This window comes from Macrobrachium rosenbergii, chromosome 2 (genome assembly GCF_040412425.1).
Source record: "Macrobrachium rosenbergii isolate ZJJX-2024 chromosome 2, ASM4041242v1, whole genome shotgun sequence".
Lineage (NCBI taxonomy): Eukaryota > Metazoa > Arthropoda > Malacostraca > Decapoda > Palaemonidae > Macrobrachium > Macrobrachium rosenbergii.
Genome location: NC_089742.1, coordinates 74,695,493 through 74,713,840, shown reverse-complemented (window position 1 = coordinate 74,713,840; position 18,348 = coordinate 74,695,493). Strand labels below are relative to the sequence as shown.

Sequence of the window (18,348 nt, the reverse complement as noted above, 5' to 3'; positions counted from 1 at the left end):
AAACAAACGTCCCCAAACGGCCATCGTCATCTGTTAACGAAAAAATAGATATATTAATTTCACAACGAGACGTATTTTAGTTATATTTCTACTTAAAAACACTTCGTATAACGGAAAAATAACCTTGCCCCATGTGAAAAAAGTATCTAGAGATTCATTTACACTAACTAGAAGCAAGAAAAGCGCTCTGAACTGAATTAAATATGACGAAACGAATGCCGCATAAATGATTTCCAAACCAAACATTGATCGCTGTGACTGCAATTTATAATACAAAAGCAATATAAGAATACAGTAAACCCCCCGTATTTGCATTCTCACATTTCGCAGACTCTCATATTCACGGATTCCTCTGTGGAATGTACCTACCCATTATTCATTGAAAATTCACCCATTTGTGGTATTTTTCACTGAGAAATATTCACTAATTACTGTATTTTCATATAATTTTTATGACTAAATGCACTTTTTGTGATAAAACTATTAAAATACTCAGGTATAAATATTTTTAGATGGTTTGTTTTGTGTTTAAATATCAAAATAGGCAGTTCTAAGTGTTTTTAGAGGGGTTTTAGGTATTCGCGGAGTTTAGCTATTCGCATGAATACGGGGTGGTTTACTGTATATACAGTATTATTGGATATAGTGAATTAAGGCTTAACGTTTTAAAAGATGCCTGTTTGTTGCTTTGACGTTTATATAATATATGTGAATACAGAGTACAGTGTAATGTAGGCCGCGCTACCGTATATGTATACAATGTACCATAGTGTAGGCTAAGCTAATTCTTGTTGTTCAATTTCTCTTTGCACTGAATTATCATAAGTCACTTTGCATGAACCTCCAGAATTAACTGATATTAATAATTACTATACCTTGTATGTATAGAGTATACTTTATAGTGTAGGCTAGGCTACCATACATGTATACATGGTACCAAATACCCTAGTGTAGGCTAGGCTTTGTTTGAGATACGTTTTGGTATTTCTTATGTTTTTTCCAACAAACGATGGGTTTTTTTTGGAACCTAACCCCATCGTGAAGTAGGATAGTACCTGTATAAGCATTTTTAGTTTGTTTTGTGTCTGTTTGAACTATCAAAATAAGCAGTTCTAAGTGTTTTTAGAAGGGTTCTAAGCATTCGCAGGATTTAGCTATTTGCTCGCGGGGGCTGGTTTGTGGTATGCACCCCCCACGAATAAGGGGGGGATTACTGTACAGTGATCAATATGCTGTACCATCCAAAATCACTTCTTTGATGCATTGAGATAGCTAAATGTGTGCAGTGCACTGAAAAACAAAACAATCAGCTCTCAAGCGTTGCCACCTTATTGGGTGAATCCTTGAGGTTAAGTGTCTTTGTTGATGGAAAATATGGTAATTTCATGCATTTAAGAATTTTGAATTTATTTTTAATTTGTTTGCAAATTTAAGCTCTCATAAATTCATTGTCACTTTTGGAATTATCCGTTAGAAGTTGGGGAGTGAAGGGGGGGGGGACTCGACACACACACACACACACACACACACACACACATTTTCAGGCTTGGTTGTTTAAATAACAGATAAAAAAGAATTTACTTTACATTGTGTTTTCTGTTTGACCTTTTGTTTTTTAATTTCTTTGAAAATTATTTATGTTGTGCAATTGTGTTTTTGGCCATTTCCTTCACTTATAAGGCCCATTTTATTGATGAATCAGTGTCCTCTACAATTCCATACCTATTTATATCATCAGCAGCTTGTAATGTTGTTAACATTTTTTCTCTACTGCCAAAGATAGACACAGTTTGTAAGGGCATTTTAACGATAAAATAGCCTTATGTGTATTTTATGAATTTATGGCCTATTAACCACTTCAGTTTTTGACGGCATATTTCTAATAACCCCACCCCCTTCCTGGTTGAGTGATGAATTATACGTATAAATGGCCATTTTTCGCAATGCTCAAAATTTTTTTATTTTCGTCCAGTTGGTGGTTTCCATGAAAATACCTTGGACCGAATCAGACATCGATGCAAATTTTCTGTGATAACTAGTTTTTTGTAGCTTCCCTAAGAATAGTAAATCTGCAAATGAAATCAGCTGATCCTAACTAGTTTCTTCTCGGCTTACATTTTTTTATAAAATGTAGGATTACATTATTGGAAACACTCTGTTTGGTATCCTTTTTCTATAAATTTTTTAGTTCCTCTACTGTGCATCTTATCTTGTAGTAAAAATTGATCACAATGACATCAGCTGATTCCCACGCAGAAGGCAGGCCACACTTTTGTTAGAGACCATGCGTAAGGCATAAACACGATTTTTACATAAAAGAATCGAAACAGTTTCCAACATGCTGGCCAAATTTTTGCTCAAAAACTACAAAAATTTGTTAGTGCATCAATAGAGACGCCTGGATTTTAGGCTGGCTCTGAATCTCATTTTTCATTATCATATATAAGATGAGAATTTTGTTGGCTTTCTCATAAAAATAATTCATTCACCCAACTGTTATAGGAGCTAGGGTCAAAACATTTTTTTTTCGTTTCAACAGCTTATAACGAAAATGAAACTGTTGACCAAAGCCATTTTTCTTGACTCTCACTTTATTCCTCAACCTTTCCTCTACATTTTTGTATATTTACAAAGTGATTTCTATGAAAAAAAATCAGAGAGCTCTTCAAAAAAATGTCTAATAATTCACCGTACTAGGAAGCCTCTGTTTCAACCCACTTTTCTATCAATTTTTCACCAACAGTGATAATTATTTTATATGTCGATATTTAGAGAATTTTCTTGTTTCATAAAAAATAATTCATTCGCCTAACTGTTATAGTTTTTTGAGCTACTTAACAATAATGTTGACAACGAACTTTTTTTTTTTCTTTCGATCAATTTATAACGTGGTCTGAAAATGTTGCCGCTAAATGTCCATTTTTCTTGACTTTCTTTATTCTTCAACTTTTCCTCTACTTTTTCGTATATTTACAAAGAATTTCTATGAAAAATAACCGAGATAGGGTAACTTTCAAAAAAAAAATTTCTAGTTCAATATTTAAAACTAAGAGCGCTTTTTCTCAGCTCTTTTCTATCAATTTTTTCAGAAACTGGACTTATTCGTTTTCCATTTTTTATATGTCAATATTTAGGGAATTTTATTGGCAGTAAAAATTATTTTATTTTAACTGTTATCTGAGGACAAAAAAAGATAATGTTGAAACGGTAACATTTTTTTTTCGCAATCAAATTATAAAAAATGAAACTGCTGCCAGTCCATGCCATTTTTCTCTTCCTTTATTCTACCATCCAACATTTTCGTATATTTAAAAGTAATTTCAAAAAAACAGACTCTTCAAAAAAACTTTTTCTAGAATTGCATAGGCAAATCGTTCTGTTTCACCCTCTTCTCTATAAATTGTTTCACCAACTGGACTTATTCGTTTTTCATTGTTTTATATATCAATATTTAGAGAATTTTATTGGCTTTACAAAAATAATGTTCGCCTAACTGTTATAGCTTTTTAGCTACGATTATAATGATGACTGGGTTTTTTTTTTTCGTTTGTTTCAATTTATAACGGTCAAATGAAACTTTGCATTTGATGATATTTTTGGCTCTCACTTTATTCTGCATCTTTTCCTCTAGTTTATTATTTAAAAGCTTGGCATTTAGGAATTTTATTTAGCTTTCTTAATAAAAAATAATTTGCAACTGTTATTTTTGAGTAAATATGTTGAGTAACATTTTTTTTCGTCTTAATTTTTTATAACGGAAACTTGATTGCCATTTTTCTTGACTCTCACATTATTCTTCAACTTTTCCTCACATTTTATATTTACAAAGTTATAACAAAATAACCGAGATAGGGCTCTTCAAAAAAATCTTTTTCTAGCGATTAACCATAGTAAAATATTTCCAGTTTTTTCTGTCAATTTTTTTTACCAACTGGATTTATTCGTTTTCCATTCATATTGTTGTTTAGAGAATTTTATTGGCTTTCTCATACAAAATTTCTTCATTTTTTCATGGTAAAAATAAGGTTTTTTTTTTTTCAAATAACTCACATTTTTTTGTATTTAGAGGGCTGGGACTCTTATTCTGACTATTCCACCATAAAATATAAACATTTAGAAAAAGGACAGCAAAATGAACGTTGTTGGCATAAATATCATTTTTGCTGAATTTTCTAATTATTTTTTCTGAAGGTTAGACACATCGGGGCTCATTGCCCTCAGTGATGTGAAACTATGCAGATATGAAAGGGTTAAGCACTTCAGTTTTTGTACATTTTGCTCATTTTGTCTTATGTATTCATAAATGCCACAATGCTCAAAAAAAATATTATATTGATGAAAATTTGAGGAATCAGACCTGGGGTTTTTCTAGCTTTAAGAATTAACTCTGCAAATTTCGAGTGATAACTAGTTTCTTCTGGCTCTTGAGAATATAAAAGGAATTGTGCCCCCCAAAAATTTTGTTATCTTACACCTATTCTTATCTTGTACATTGATCACTTTGTACTTTCTTTTATTCCCACAGAAGAGTCGCAGTTTTGTTAGGGACCGTAACATAGAACTGATTTTAGTTAAAAAAGAAGAAGGTCCCTTCTGGCCACATCTACTCAAAGACAAAGTAAAACAGCATTGGCTGAAGGTCGACTTTGGAAGATGGAAGGATGAAGATGACAGTGAAGATGAAGGAGAGGGTCAAAACCCAGACTTGGAAGAGGTGAGAACTAATAGATACTAGTCAGTCATATGGAAAGTGTGGCCATTTTCAGAATGAACTTTCAAATCACTAGGGAAGCCTCTCAAGCCTCTCAACAGTATAAAATTGCAGTTTTGACTATTGCATACTTCTAGTATGTCAGCCCTTGGTTTGAATTATTGGGAAATAACTAATGGTCTGAAAAATGTTATTAAATGTCATGAGATTCTGGTATCTGAGGTACTGTACTTATATATGAATGAGTGCTTATCATGGCTAACCTTTAGGTAGCTTAACCTGGTAGTTCAATATTTAAAACAAAGTTTAGCTATAATTTGAGAATGAAAGTAATTAGACTCAGGCAGTCTTTTTTATTTTATCATCTGAGGACAAAAAAAAAAATATTCAAACCTGCTAAGTTTAAATAGCTCCAGTCCATGCTGTGGCTCTTCCAGTACCACCAACTTAATAAATCCAAAAAGACAGACTCCACTGAATGTGCATAGGCATGTTCTGCCACCCCACAAGTTGTCATTCTTCAATGTGGCATTGTTGTTTACAGGTGTATTCTAAGCTTCTCTACTAGGATTAGCAATTTGTGGGTTTTTATTCCTTTGTTTACTTGTTACCCTTTCTTCATTTGATGATATTTTATCTGTGATCTGCAAGTTTTTAGTTTATTATAAGAGCTTGGCAGGTCGCATTACATTTAGCTACCTTAATGTTAGTTTGCACTTTTTTTTAGTAAATATAGTAATTTACTTTCATCATATTTTCTAGGTTGATTGCCTCATCTTAACCTCAATTTTATAACAATGTTATAACAATCATGGGATTCCTTCGGTATTAATTTTAGTAAAATATATCCAGTTACTGTAATTTTTTTAATATTTAAACAATTGTTGTTAACAGTTTAACACAGATTTTCTTCATTGTTTCATGGTAAAAGGTTATGTTCAATTATCTGTTTTCTGTTCTCAGCGTTCTCTCCTGCAGTGCTGCTTTTTAAATATCATTGCTCTTACTAACTGAAGGTTATTATCCTTTCCTTAAATCTTAGCTTAGTAAGCATTTATAATTTTGCTCATTTATGCTATGTATTCATAGCCTGTCATTTATATATGAAAATTTGGGGGTTTTGTTTGTTATGAATTGTGAGTGTTATTAAATTTTGGCTTGAAAATTTTATTGATGACTTCATTAAGCCACAGTCAACACGTGAAGCTGTTCAGGGGCATGCTCGCAGCTCTTTTAGGTGATTTTTAGTTATGGATCTACATTCAAAGTTACTTTCATGTAGGGCAGGTTTCCTGCAAGAGATATGCCCATTGTGTGTGAATTGTCCCAGTGGTTTCTTTAGCTCAGATGAGGGATTGGAACCAACCTGTGCCAAAGATTCAAGAGATGCCTATTTTGGCTTCTTGTTCAGCCATGTTATCTATTCTGCAGTCAAGAATTGAATTATTTCAGATTAGGATTCCATGCTTGTTTTGGTGTTGACTGTCTTTTTACCCCTTAGAAGGTTTTCTGCTTTCTTACCACCTCAGACCTCATTTCTTCTTGCCAGCTAATCGTCCACCTTTTCCCGTTCCTTCCACTTTTGCCCCAGTTCCTTCTTTGGAGTTCTTGAGATCTGCTGATGCAGCTTTTGTAGATTGCTTGAAGAAGTGGGTGTTTTCAATGTATTAATTAGTTTATGGCTGTCATCTGTTCATCTGTGGATCAGTTGATAATTGGCCTATCAGTTTTAACCTGGTTCCAGCATTGCCTTCAATGCCTCTTTAGATGCCTTTGGGTACTGAATTGTCTTTTATTGTGATCACCATAGCTGCCATGACAAATTTGCATGACCCATGCTGACCTTGGCATTGAAGGAACTGGTGATTTTGATTGCAACAGTAGTTTCAATTGTGCTAATGATTCTTTCCATGTGTCCATTATTTTGCTGCTGTTCACAGCATTCCTCTCCCTGTTGACTCTTCTTTTGGTGTCTTAACGTCAATAGCTGTAGTGTAGCTGAGATCCATCCTCCTAAAGATAGTCTGAAGCATGGGGAATCTTCTCCTATGCTTTTAGGTATAAATGTTAGTGCTGAATCTTTTTGTAAAGTTGGCAGTCCTTCTGCTGTCTGGACTGTCAGCTGTCTTCTTTTATGTGGCCGTTGCTGCTCTTTGAGTGCAATAAAGAGTTATGGACATCACAGTGAAAGCTTCTCTAAGTCCTCACTTGGTATGTTGAAGGCAGTAGTAATACTTTTCCTTTAATTACTGTAGTTCTAGACAGGATTCTTTGCTTGCTTGATGCTCCCCTGAGTCCTCTCAGCCTATTACCCACTCTCTTCTGGTGCTCACACTCATTTTTTTCATTACGAGTTACCTTCCCATATATGTCTTGTGCTTCTGTTTCACCTGCTGCTTATCCTTCAACTATGGCTTGCCTATTGTAAGTGTTGAATCAGTGCTCCTCACGGGGTGCACTGTAGGCATTACTAAAGTTCTTTGCAGCATCCCTGCAGCCCCTAACTGCAACCCCCTTTTGTTCCTTTTACTGTACCTCCATTCATATCTTTCTTCCATCTTGCTATCCACTCCTCTCCTAACAATTATTTCATAGTGCAACTGCTGGGTTTTCCTCCTGTTACACCCTCAATTTCGTTTCTAGTATGACCTCATAGGTCCCAGTGCTTGGCCTTTGGTCTAAATTTTATATTCCATTCCATTCCACCTGAGAATTTCAGAGCAAGTTATTGTCAGATAAACAAATCGTGATGTTTTCATTTAGAAAAAAAATATCTATGTATAAATTTAACAATTTACAGCAGGCATATTACGTTATGCAACTCTATTTTACACTGTAGTTAGGTACTTTCTCCTTTGTTTTCTGTACTCGATGATGCTTCTGGTAAGTAATAACGATGAGGTCTACTAAGTTCAGGTGTCAGAGTATGAAAGTTTTTCATTCAACTAAAATTTAAATAGCACTTTTATTGGGTTTGAATGAATGCACATTAGCTGAATTATGATATAATTGCTGAACACAGGTTTAGTTTAAGTGGAGAAAAAATTTTACAGTTGTAAGTGTAGTATATGTGAGGTGAAGCATTTAAGTAAATACATTTTTTATTTGTATTAAGACTTTGTGAGAACAATGTGGTTTCCAGGGCAAAAATGTCATTCACAAAAGTTGTGATGTTTTAATATTAAATGGTGTTTAATTTATTTATGATAAAAATTTGTTAAATGGTTATAAAATTTTTATACCCTTTCTTTTTCTTTTTTTTCTATAGATGATGAGGCAAATGGGAGGGTTGGGTGGTGGAGATAGTAGGCCATCACTTGATGACCTTGAAGATGAGGATTCTGATGATGATGACCTCCCTGACTTGGAGTAATTGTGTCCAGCTGTGTCCCTAGTCTACAGGTAACTTACTTTTCATATATGGGTCAGGGTTAATTGTACAGGAAGTCTACTTTTTTATGACCATCATCATTAACATTTTTACTTCGTATTTGCATTTTATGAGGTGAGTTCTCTGCACTGTCTTAGGTCTTAAGTACTTTTTGTCTGAATTCCTGATTGGTCTTAGTATTCATATATGCCTCTTTTCGTTATCTTACCTTGAAGATGACAAAATTTAAACAACAGTGTATTAAATATTTACAAGCCAGTTAAAATACCAAAGTGTATTTGATAATTGTGAAGTAAACTTTTGTTTATTCTTTGAAGATGACATTTTGATGCATAGTGAGGCTCCATTGTGGTTAAGTTCTTCATTGGAGGGGTGGGTAGAGCTTTTGGCTAGCACGCTGGTGGCCCAGCATTTGACACTCCGAGCAGCCAATGAAGAATTAGAGGAATTTATTTCCGGTGATAGAAATTCATTTCTCGTCATAATGTGGTACGGATTCCACAATATTCTTAACCACATAAAATAAATCTAATCCTTCGGGCCAGCCATAGGAGAGCTATTAACCAGCTCAGTGGTCTGGTTAAACTAAGATATACTTAATTTTTTCCATTGTGGTTTTGGTGACTGGACATCTTAGTCCTAGTCAGAATTGCTGAACCCCCATTCCTAATGTTTCAAACTCATGGGTTGTAGAGGTGGAAGGTTGAGACAGTGAAGTTGCAGGGGTGGGGATACCATAGGGTCCAGTTTAGGTTGAGGGAGTGAGGGATGAAGGCACATTTGACAGCAATCCCAGGTGACTCTTCATTCAGAAGGAGGAGTCAGCCACAGTCAACCTTCCTGACCAAAATTGCATCAGGAAGATTTGTAATAATTCCCTTATTTGCCCTTAGTACATGAAGGATTCCTGATGTCATGCGTTACATTCAGGGGTAAGAATGTCGGGCCACCTGATCAATGTTTTTGTGTGCACCCCAAAATATAAGAGTTATGTTGATGTCATCAGTGCATTTATAACATCCTCTTCATCATTGGCATACTCATACAACTTCTGAATTATTGCATGAGCAACTGGTAACCCATTCTCCTACATCTTTTTCTAGCCAATTATCCATTTCTTCATTGGTCAAGGATTGGCCAAATTTTTGGAAGGTGGCACGGAAATCGCTAGAATCAAAGCCACCAACGTCTTGAGCATCTTCAGTATCCTCTAGCCACTTTTTCCATGTGTTGCGTAATGATTTTGGTTTCAAAGCCTCCCATGCTGCAACCTGGTTGAATATGGCAGACTATAGGTTACAGTGATTCAAATTTTCAAGTCATCTTTCGTGATCTTCACTACAAGAATCTTCATCCTGAAGAATCTTCATCCTGAAAGACCACCACCACTTAATTCAAAAGCATTGTTTGTTACAGCCTCTTGGTAGTATAAATTGCCACTCCCTGGTCCATAGGTCCAAGTAAGTTATTTTTTAGGGAGCAAAATGCACTTAGTCATATTCTTCTGTCATTTGCTGAACCTCAGTTATCCATCATGAAGGTGACCCTGACTTTGTCCAGATGGATTTTAAGTACATTGTCTTGGTGGTGCCCTATCTCGGAATGATGACAATCATGGTGGATCTTGCCTTGTGTGGTGAATAATAATGGACTGGCAGTGAGTGCATTTTATTTTTTAAGGCCCATTGCCATCTAGCAGTTCCAGAGTTGCAGGGCTTGAGAGAATGGGAGACTTTAGCCTTGAAAAAACGGAGGCAAATCCTCTGCTTGCTTTGCATGAGGCCATGAACATCATGAAATTCTGCCATCACATTGTGTTTTCCAGGGTACTTCCAAAACAGGTAAGCATTGCCGAAGTTGAGCATATCCAATAACTTCTGTTGAAAGAGTCTATTTCTTTGGTGGGTGCACTCACTCACTCACTCTCAACCACCTATCAAACAATCCATGGCGATTACAGGAATGCCATATCTGTCTTATCTCAGTTCTCTTTGCTGTGAAAACCACTTTTACATTGTATTAAGTTTCTCATTTTTGTTATGGTACGTTGCTTTGTGTTGCCACAGCATTATGTTCTTCCAAGGCCTCTGAACTGAATTTTTTGCCAAAGGCATGTAAGCTAACTTAGGCGTATTTAATGTTGCTCACCAATTGCTTTTTGTAACAAATTTTCACAGACCTAAGCAACATTTCTAATTTGTTCAGGTGGTCTGACTTCTGGGAAATAGTTAAACATCCTCTGTCGCCTTGACTCCTCAACAGTACAAGGCATGATGCATTCAATAAGTAAATGTCTGAAAAAGAAAACCACTGCATATTGTTCATGTATTTCAGAAGCATTATGTAGTGTTTTTCCTTCTCAGAAATTTACTGTATGGAAAGGAAAAACAGTAGATGTTGCTTTTAAATTTCAATGAACAGTGAATCAGTATTCATTGTACACTTCTTTATCCGTGTGTATCCTATGATTTCAGAATGTGAGCTCACACAATGAAATAAGGAAGCATAGAAAAATGACTAAAAAATTAATGTAAGGAGCTAATTTTGTGTTTGATTAACAGTGATCTCATTCTGTACTACTCATGATAGTAGTGGTATTTTGATTTATTTTGGTATGAGTCTGAATTTAGAGCCGAGTTTAAAAATAATAATGGTTATTGCATGTCTTGTGAAAATAATCTTTAAATCTACTATTTTCACATGAACAGAGCATATCCTCTATCTCTCTATATTTTAAGTTTTTAACAGTGTTAGGTTTAAGTAAATTCAGTGTTACCTGTTGCTTATGAATATTTGAAGAATAATTTTGGGTATGTGATTTTGAAAGGGAAAATTGACATTAAATCTTGAGTATAAATTTATTTTGTGGATATTTGGAGAATCATTGAATTTATGATTAAAACATAAAATTAAGTATTAATCAAAATCTAAAATTAAGCATTGATTATATTGTCATTCACTTGTAATGTCTAATGTTGGTTAAGTTTTTATTTAAGTAGTTCGGTTATAAAATCTTGTAACACAGGTTGCATTGTTTTAACATAACTAATTATTTAGTCTTTGTTTTAATCCCAAAATTTTACCTTTAACAGAAATATAAAATTATGTTTATTTTGGTGTGTGATATTTATATTATGTAAGAGTTCACTAAAGTCAACACATATTATTTCTGTTGACTTCGTATCCTTATAATATAATTCTGTTGATACATCAAAATGTATACTTAATAATAATTGAAGTAAGTTAACAATGATTAACTTTGGTGTCAAATGCATAAGGACAAACAGTTTTTTAATTTTACAGTGTAAAAATTTTCCACTTCATGTTTACTCTAATTGTCTTGAACAGTATTTGGAATATAAATATTTGCTTGTTTAGAGGGGTGTATTTAAAATGCTTGAACACATTGGTTGTTAAAACTATCCTTATCATAGCCATTACTGTCACATAAATTCCTGTGATTATTGATTCTTAAATATGAAGGGGACCCCATCAGACCTAAGTAAATAATACCACACACACTGTTTGATCAACTAAACAATTCCCGTTTTTTATACCTATAGGTATATTTTATTAGTATCATCACCAGTATATCCAATAGCAGAGATAGTGGGACATTTTTGACTTCTTTAGTCATGACAATTTTCTGTAATGCCAACTGTTTTATATTAGGTAGTAAGATGAAGGTAAGGGAAAATAATAGAGTTAGAAGTAGAAGTACATTATGATATTGAAAACAGAACTAAAAGGAAGCAGTAATAGAAGTATTTAGTACACTTAGAATAAGAACAGAAATAAAGCAAACATGCTAGAATTAATTGGAAATGTAAGGATTAATCTGAAGCAACTAGCATATATACAAAAGCAAGCCAACAAAAGTAGTAAGTGCTAAGTAAAATTATTATTTGAGAAATTGAAGTGATAAAAATGAAAAATATGGGAACAGAAATATATATTGCATAAGAAATGTAAACTATAAATACACTGTAAGGAAAGGATATATGCAAAGACATTAGAGTATGAATAGTAGACATTATGTGCTCAGCTCATGTATTTAGTAGGAATAATCAGTAAAAATGCTAGCAGTAAGGTAATTAGTTTTAATTGAGTATACAGTATTTGTTAGAGCTGGAATAGATCCATTTTGCCTCGGGTATCGGAGTTTCTTTAATTTCTGGATTTGGAGCTTATCCAAAAAGAGTGAAGAAATCGTGAAGTTAATTGGTAATTTTGGGTATTACAAATACCATACATGTAGCATATCCGGTAAAAAAAAAAAGTGATCAGTAGTTTTGATAGATATATATTTTTATATATTTCAGTCTAAGGTAAAACCTTAGGGATCAGCCAAAAAACCCAATAATCTTTAAGAAATTGATTTGCTGAAAAAATTCATGGCTTCGTAAGGGTTCAAGAATGTGTCCACGAAATATTATGCTAAAATTTGCCATATTTAGTTATGGCCTAAAAATGTAACAATAACTATATACCCATAAAACACCAGTAGCGCAAATGTTTTAGTCTGGTATAGTTTTTGCTATATTACGAAAACTTCCTTTGAAATGAAATTATAATTCAATAATATCCTACTCGCACCTTTTTAATTCCTAGCCATGACAACGTTGACAAGATTGCCTATAAACTTCCAAGCTAGAAGGACACGTTTTTCATGCTCAGCTAGCCTTGACTGAACTCTGTATTTTCTGCGTGTTTTTGTTTTTTCACCAAAATGCGGAAAAGCCAAGTGGAAAAGTCCAGGCGAGAAGTAGAAGAAAGAGTTCAGAAATTAGTGCCATTGAAGAGACCAACCACATCCACCCCTAAACGCCTCTTTATTTGTTCGTCATACCAAAGGGCAAAGATATTTTAGAAAAGAAAGCAGTAGCTTGAGGCTGATATTATAGACGATCCTGAAAATAAAATGATCATAATAAGTGAAGCAAGACTTAATGAAATACTTGAATCACGAATCCCTAATTGTGATGAAAAGTAATTCCAGGATCCATTTGGCAAGGGATGGATTTGAGACACTAATAAAAAAGTGTAGGCAACTATGATACCCTAGAGTAATACCTTGCAGCAAGATCAGACAGGGGACCAGGAACCTAAAATTTATAAGAATGTGTCTTAGGCACATAAATAATCAATTAATATTCTTATTTATAATCATTTTGCATTAATTAATACTAAAAAAATTAAAACCATAGAATTAATTGTAAGTCCCTTTAATGTAACTAAAACTTAAGGTCCGTTTCTCAAAACATAAGTTTTTCACCTTCAAAATGTATCTCTCCCTTAGTATTGGACCAATCTAAATGAAATTTCATATATAATATGAGGAAACATGGTAGATTAAAACAAGCCCGGGAATATTTTGAGTTTCTGATTTTTGGCAATTTTTTTCTGTAATTTTTCCGGTTTCATAAAAAAATCAAAATTCATATCTCGAAAAATAATTGAAAATCAAAAATCCCCGGCTTTATATCGAAGGTCCATATGTGTTTTATACGTGGTTCAAATCTCATCCCTTAAAACCAAAAAGCAAAGGAGGATGTGAAAATGGCCATTTTTGGCCGAAAAATGATTTTAAAATGGGTCTAAGGTCACTGAACAAAAATTTTTTCCCCAGAAGTTCCACACAATCCTTTAACAAACCCCCTATATATCAACAACCTGTTGTTAAAAAAGTCGGAAACCGGCCGATCCCCTTAAACAGTATGCTTTGGTGGTGAGGATGGGTCTATTCAGTCTAAGGTAGTAAAACCTTAGACAGTATGCTATGGTGGTGAGGATGGAATATCAGCTCTAGTAAATGTATCTTGAGTCAACAGATATATGTATGGATGGGCAAGAATAAACTTTTATGCTTCTTAGTGGTTGAGTGGTTAACTTCAACCTCATTTTGACATAATGGGTTTTGGTTTGAATCTTGCCTTGGGATCAGAATTTCATTAGTTCCTCTGTATAAAGGTGTATTTTAGGCTTGCATTAGAGCTTTAAAGGAATGTTAGGAATGAAAAGTAAACTAGATTTATGTTTCAGGAGCCCTCTGCAGACCACTTTGATGCATGGAGAGACAGACAGCATGATGAGCTGTGTGTTATCTAAGTCAAAGAGTGCGGGGTTAGAATGAATTCGAAGTTGGGATGATAAACCAGCAACTTTGTTGGATTGACATGACTCCATGTGGTGTTCTGTTGTATTGTTAGCAAGAAGACTTTCAACTGATGGCACTCCTCATCGTGAACGAGGAGTCACTGTGCACAGACAGTAGAGAATACAAGTGGCTCTGAACAATTTGTTCCATGATGAAGAGACAAGACTTTTCCAGTCTTTTAGAAAACTTCATTGAATTTGTTTTAATTTTTCAAGGACTTACAGCAAATGCAAGATATTTGTAAGGTGACATAAAATAACTTGTATATGGAAAATGCTAGTATTTTGTATTTGTTTTCAATTTTTTATCAGAAGTTATGAAATTCAAGTACCCAGTTGAATTTTTGAAGGCAGCATTATTTATAATCAAGAATCCTATGCCAGATTGAATTGTAAGTGTATTTTGGAATTGTTCAGGTAATATATATTGAGTTAGTCTAGTTGATTAATGGAAAATATTAAAGATATTTCAATTGGGTAGGTAAACTTGCCATTTTTCATTTTGTAGGTAAAATTGCCTATTGCTTTTAAACCCTTTTGCTTTCAGAATTTCAAGGGTAGTTTTGATGTCCTACATTTTGTTCCCTCCCTTTAAAGGAAACTGCCCGTATTGACTTGAGTAAATTAGAAAATCACTTGATTTGGAAAAAGAGTAATTATGTATTGATTTGGTCTATTTTTTCAGTTTTGTTACAAGATACAGGCAGTTGTTACCTGGATCTATCTTCCAATACACATTAAGTGCAGTTTTGCGTATTATTTCAACCTTCTACAGCAGGTGTTCATAGATTAATATGAAATGTATGAAAACTCTCGTACAGTGGTAATGGCTTCTGGTTTTGGAAAACTATTTGAAAATGAACACATGGTTTCAGTTCAGTGCTAATGGCCTTACAATGGATAGTTTGTTAAGCATAAGGGCAATTTCTATATATTTCATGTGGTACACCCAAATATTTTTACCTCAGATTTTGTATGTATTTGTGTGTTTTTTTTGGTACAGCTACAAGTTTAGTCATCTCTTTCATCTTTACATTGCACAGTCATATGGAACAAGTGTACTCTGCATTGAAGTCTTAGTGAACCATTTTTTATATTTTATATATTTTAGTGGCATTGCAGAAATGTACAAGATTAGAAACTGCCTGGTTAACTAATAACCTATATCCCATTGAATTGTTATCTGAAATTAGATGGGAATAAAGGAAATAAGTGCACAAGATATTTCACTTTTTAAAAAACATTCATTTAAAGAGATGAACATCAGCAAGACAGATTAACTTGTTATTTCTGTCCTCCATATTCTGGGAAAAATGTGAAGTGCCAATTTAAAAAAAAAAATTATCAGTGAACTGATAACTGGTCATTTAATTACAAGTGGTAATCTGAGAAATGGTGTGGGATTAAATATTATTATGTGAAAAAGCTATGAGAGAGGAAGCTGGTTGGTGAAAGCAGCAGTCAAATTACGTGTTTTAAGTTCTAATACAACACTGCCATCCCTAATGGTTGATTCATCTTGTAAAGTTCGTTATCTTTGCGGTTGCTGTAATTTCCTCACTGCCATTATACTGTATATCAATATTGCCCCTCTGAACTCATCATGTGCTTTTCTTTGTGTAGTTTTGATTGTAAAAAGTTACAATCAGGTGACTGCACAAACTTTTTTTAACCACAATTCACCTAGGTCATTTTTCAATATTTAAATAGAGTTAGCTGGTGATAACTGAACAGTGTTATATAAAGAGCTGGTGATAACTGAACAGTGTTATATAGAGGTTGCACCAGCCATTTAACACATTTACAGTTGTTACATCTTTTTTCTATTGGAATATTGTTTAGTAATGCAGCTCTATGAGTAGGTGATTTCTGTAGGTGAGAATCTTCATGCTATCAGTTGACTTAAACCAATTCATCCTGCTCTGTGTAGTAGTAGTGATTCTACTCATGGCCTTATTAGTCTCATTTTATATTTAAGTAATTGGGTTTTCATGCAATTTCTTTCATTGGATCAACTTTGACCTTAACTCTCCCACTCTGTAAGGTGTCTCCCACTCTGTAAGGTGTTACTGACTACAGATTTAAGCAGAATCAAAAGTTTCCACTGAAAGTAGTTTGCTCGTTGTAAATAGGCCTATAGCAAGCATTGGTGACACAAGAAATCGTGCAATGTTGCTATCTGCAGATCTTAGCTCTGAAGTAAAAACTGTTAGCTTCAGCTGTTTCCATTTTAGTAATTGACTGATCGATGTTTTGCATCCCAGTCCAAGAAGATCTTCGTCTTCCCCGACAAAAAAATATCCGGATCCAGCGAATGAAAGTCCTTAGATGGTAGCGTGCCTCTGGAAAGGCTACTCTTCACACCTGATGCTTTAGTTGCTTGACTAATTTCTCTCATGGTTGGATTTTCATATTTAATTTGGTAAGGAAAACCTAATTCAAGGTACATATAAATTATAAATACTTTGTTGTGCTTTATCTTTGTATACATTACTTGTTATTAATACCATTGAAGAAAATACCTAAATTTATTGTATATTTAAGAAATGAAAGAGTAAATGTTGCTGTGCTATGAGCACAGAAGGCTGGTAGTTAATTGGAGAAATAGTTGTGGCTATTCAAGTTGGCAAGCACAGTTTTAATTTTTGACGTCACCAGTGTAGAAGGTGAATTAAAAGTGAGCCAGTACGCCTAGGTGAACATTTTTGCTTGGAGCTTAGCAGGCCTGTACTGAGGGGGCCGGGTCGAATGACCCCCCCAAAAAATTTCTGAAAGCATATTTTCTGTGACTCCTTTTCATTGAATTGTACTTATAAAGTAATAAATGACAATATTTTTGCTTGGAGCTTAGCAGGCCTGTACTGAGGGGGCCGGGTCGAATGACCCCCCCAAAAAATTTCTGAAAGCATTTTCTGTGACTCCTTTTCATTGAATTGTACTTATAAAGTAATAAATGACAATCTCTGGTTTTTTTGGCAAGCCCTTTTTTTAAAAGTTTGTTAAAACAGTAACATCATTCTTTAATAGTAGGAAATACAAGAGTGGTAATAGGAATATGATAATAAAGCCACTATATTTATAGACTTTAGTAGAGAAACGATAATTTTAAAGCTGTGGTACGATAATCTGGTCAGAAATTTTGAAGACTTCAGCAAGGCTGCCGAAACATGGAATTACGTCATCGAGACGGCTAATCTGCTTTGGTATTTCGTTTTTTTGAGCATAAAAGAACGTGTTAGTAACTTCTTTCATTAAGAAACTATTTAATCATATGGCCAACATATTAAAGGAAATTCCTTTCATCCTACAACATTGCTACATAGCACTTGTGTTTGTAGTTTATTATTTGTACAAATATTTGAAGTATACATACATTTTATATTTTCATTTGTAGTGTGAATTTGAAAATTTTCATATGTAGCTATACATAGTAATTGCAATTTTCCGTTTTATTTCTAAATTTTATTTTGTTTTATTGCATCACATACATACTCTTTAGAATATTTATTAATTATTGTTTGTTAAAGTATATAACATAATATATAAAGTAATATGCATGTTATTTGTTATTGTTAAGGTATTAAATGAATCAATCAATAAAACTGAAAAAATATTTAATAGCACAAACTTTCAACATTGTAAGTAAAATTCTGTTAACCAAAGGGTCTGTACTTTGAATAACATCTAATCGGGAAGAAGGGCATAGACCGCATGCCCAGCTTTTCTTCTTAATATAACTAAAACAACATTTTCAAGTATTTCAACTTGTATATACCAATATATGCAATGATATACTATATACGGAAGAAAAGGTCCAGTTTTGGGAAAACTATCCCCCCCATAAAAAATTCTGGGTACGGGCCTGCTTAGCAGACTACTGAAACTTATCGTAATCCTAATTACATTTGTTATTGCGTATTGGTCAACAAGTGTAAATTGATGCTTCCCAATGAAGACTACAAAGCAAATAAGAATTTCGCTGGTCTACTGAGTCATCTGCATTGATATAAGTAATGGAAAAAGTAGTTGTTCCTACACAAGTACAAACCTTCAGTCTTTGCATAGGATTATGCTTGCGAACGCGAGTTGG

At 33.9% G+C, this 18,348-nt stretch overlaps 1 protein-coding gene across 1 annotated transcript in view; it reads left to right on the top strand.

Moving 5' to 3' along the window:
* p23 overlaps nt 1-15,004 on the top strand; it is a 34,940-nt gene extending 19,936 nt beyond the window's left edge. Inside the window, exons 3-5 of the mRNA XM_067121153.1 lie at nt 4,526-4,714; nt 7,980-8,113; nt 14,145-15,004. Of these exons, the coding sequence (XP_066977254.1) occupies nt 4,526-4,714; nt 7,980-8,084 (294 nt within the window). The 3' untranslated portion in view covers nt 8,085-8,113; nt 14,145-15,004. The remainder of the gene's footprint in view (nt 1-4,525; nt 4,715-7,979; nt 8,114-14,144) is intronic.
* The last annotated feature ends 3,344 nt before the right edge of the window (nt 15,005-18,348 follow it).